General features: G+C 46.1%; 1 protein-coding gene across 1 annotated transcript; it reads left to right on the top strand.

Annotated features, from left to right (window-relative positions):
- The first annotated feature begins 566 nt into the window (after nt 1-566).
- Nucleotides 567-1964, top strand: LOC124023153 (exostosin-1-like). Its single transcript, XM_046337689.1, has one exon. It carries the CDS (start codon nt 776-778, stop codon nt 1727-1729), a length of 954 nt encoding a protein of 317 aa, XP_046193645.1. The 5' UTR covers nt 567-775; the 3' UTR covers nt 1730-1964.
- The last annotated feature ends 916 nt before the right edge of the window (nt 1965-2880 follow it).

The raw sequence follows: 2880 nt of genomic DNA on the forward strand, positions 1-2880 counted from the left end.
GAACAACTCACCAAACATTTTTTTTTTTACAATTGGGATATGTGACGGATATGTTTCTTTAAAATGTATAACAATAATTTCCCGACGCTTCAAGAGACTGAGTTGTCTTTCCTTGGACTAGGGAGAGTGAGAGAGAGAGTGTTGTGAATGCTGCTAAGTCGAATTGCTTTCAACTTATTTATTGAATTGCAGAATAGCAGGCTTGGCACATTATGTTATATCGTTCGTTTGGACCATGGAGCAGTTCAACACGGACCGTTATAATGTGAGTCCTGAATCTCTGGATGTTTGGGCAAGCTAGTCAAGTTGGCTACATTCTTGTCGCCCTGTGTAGCTGGCCAGAACATTGTGATTGTGTGCTGCTGGAGCGTTTAGGCTACAAAGCAAGAAAGTGTCTGCTTCTTTTGTCATACAGGCAGATGAAACACTGAAGATGAACCCGCTAATAGCATAAAGAAATGTAAGGTCCGGGTGCATCTTCAATCCCTAACTTACCAGGAAGGTAGTCTACTCTTTAAGTGCTGGAAGATAGCCACTGTTCACCATAACTATTGACAAGGGAGAAGTAAATGATCATTATACATCGCCCACATGCGCTGGATCAATCGTCGGCTTGGGGAAAGGAATCAGAAGGTGGTGGACGTGTTGAGCGCAAAACCCTTCCTGGCTGGAGGAAGATGGCGCAGCCGTTCAATTGGAAGTAGTGGCGAGAGGAGTGAAACTTCATCGGGGCTCGTTGGATTTACTAGACATCTCGACCCTGATCGAAGGACACATGCAGGCCAAAAAACGGTACTTAATTCTGTCCTCCGCCGGTGCGTGTCTCATTCTGTTGTTGTACTGTGGAGGGATGCAAACCCCGCTATCCAGAAGCAACAACCGGCGTGATGACCGCAGCATCGATGGACACCACGGGAGTCCCCAGTGGCACCACTTCTCTGGGTCCCTGCAGCCGTTCAGCCCCTGGGACCAAATGGAGACCGAGGAGTACAATGTTCACATATCGCCACGACAGAAGAGGGATGTCATTTCGGGAGTTTATAACGGGAAACGTTGCCGGATGGACTTCTGCTTTGATTTTTCCTTGTGCAAAACCAACGGATTTAAAGTTTACGTTTACCCGCAACAGAAAGGAGAGAAGATGTCCGAGAGTTATCAGAATATTTTATCTTCCATTGAAGCTTCCAGGTTCTATACGTCTGACCCGGGACAGGCTTGTCTGTTTGTCCTGAGTTTGGACACTCTAGACAGGGACATTCTGTCTCCGCAGTATGTTCACAACCTCAGAACTAAAGTCCAGAACTTGCATCTGTGGAATAACGGAAAGAATCACCTCATCTTCAACCTCTATTCGGGAACTTGGCCCGACTACACGGAAGATCTGGGCTTCGACTTTGGACAGGCCATGCTAGCCAAGGCAAGCATAGGCACAGAGAACTTCAGACCCAATTTCGATGTCTCCATCCCTCTTTTTGGGAAAGACCACCCCAGCGCCGGAGGGGAGAGGGGCTATTTAAAATACAACTCTATCCCACCGTACAGGAAATACATGCTTGTGTTCAAAGGGAAACGATACCTCACTGGAATCGGATCAGACACGAGGAATGCATTATATCACGTCCATAACTCTGAGGACGTGGTGCTGCTCACCACATGTAAACACGGGAGAGACTGGCAGAAGCACAAGGATGCCCGCTGTGACCTCGACAACGCCGAATATGACCAGTAAGTACATGACCATTGTCATGGTCCTGTATAGAGAGAGGTCTGTTGTCGTTTTTAGATTTTTTCAGTTACTTGTGAGGGTGGCAGTGTGACATCACTCACCAGCCTTGATGTGTGGCTGGCTTGGGACACATCAATGGATCAGTGTTGTCTGAGGTTGTTCGGACCCAAGGGAATTCATTAACTCAGTCGATATATTGAAACAAACCTCATTAATAGAATGGAATAACAGTGGTACTGCCCAGTGTGTTTATAACAGTGGTACTGCCCAGTGTGTTTATAACAGTGGTACTGCTCAGTGTGTTTATAACAGTGGTACTGCCCAGTGTGTTTATAACAGTGGTACTGCCCAGTGTGTTTATAACAGTGGTACTGCCCAGTGTGTTTATAACAGTGGTACTGCCCAGTGTGTTTATAACAGTGGTACTGCCCAGTGTGTTTATAACAGTGGTACTGCCCAGTGTGTTTATAACAGTGGTACTGCCCAGTGTGTTTATAACAGTGGTACTGCTCAGTGTGTTTATAACAGTGGTACTGCCCAGTGTGTTTATAACAGTGGTACTGCCCAGTGTGTTTATAACAGTGGTACTGCCCAGTGTGTTTATAACAGTGGTACTGCCCAGTGTGTTTATAACAGTGGTACTTCCCAGTGTGTTTATAACAGTGGTACTGCCCAGTGTGTTTATAACAGTGGTACTGCCCAGTGTGTTTATAACAGTGGTACTGCCCAGTGTGTTTATAACAGTGGTACTGCCCAGTGTGTTTATAACAGTGGTACTGCCCAGTGTGTTTATAACAGTGGTACTGCCCAGTGTGTTTATAACAGTGGTACTGCCCAGTGTGTTTATAACAGTGGTATTGCCCAGTGTGTTTATAACAGTGGTACTGCCCAGTGTGTTTATAACAGTGGTACTGCCCAGTGTGTTTATAGCAGTGGTACTGCCCAGTGTGTTTATAACAGTGGTACTGCCCAGTGTGTTTATAACAGTGTGTTTATAACAGTGGTACTGCCCAGCGTGTTTATAACAGTGGTACTGCCCAGCGTGTTTATAACAGTGGTACTGCCCAGCGTGTTTATAACAGTGGTACTGCCCAGCGTGTTTATAACAGTGGTACTGCCCAGCGTGTTTATAACAGTGGTACTGCCCAGCGTGT

This window comes from Oncorhynchus gorbuscha, unplaced genomic scaffold (assembly GCF_021184085.1).
Source record: "Oncorhynchus gorbuscha isolate QuinsamMale2020 ecotype Even-year unplaced genomic scaffold, OgorEven_v1.0 Un_scaffold_1514, whole genome shotgun sequence".
NCBI lineage: Eukaryota > Metazoa > Chordata > Actinopteri > Salmoniformes > Salmonidae > Oncorhynchus > Oncorhynchus gorbuscha.

Coding starts and splice junctions, on each gene's coding strand:
- LOC124023153 (XM_046337689.1), top strand. CDS start 776: ATGCAGGCCAAAAAACGGTACTTAATTCTGTCCTCCGCCGGTGCGTGT.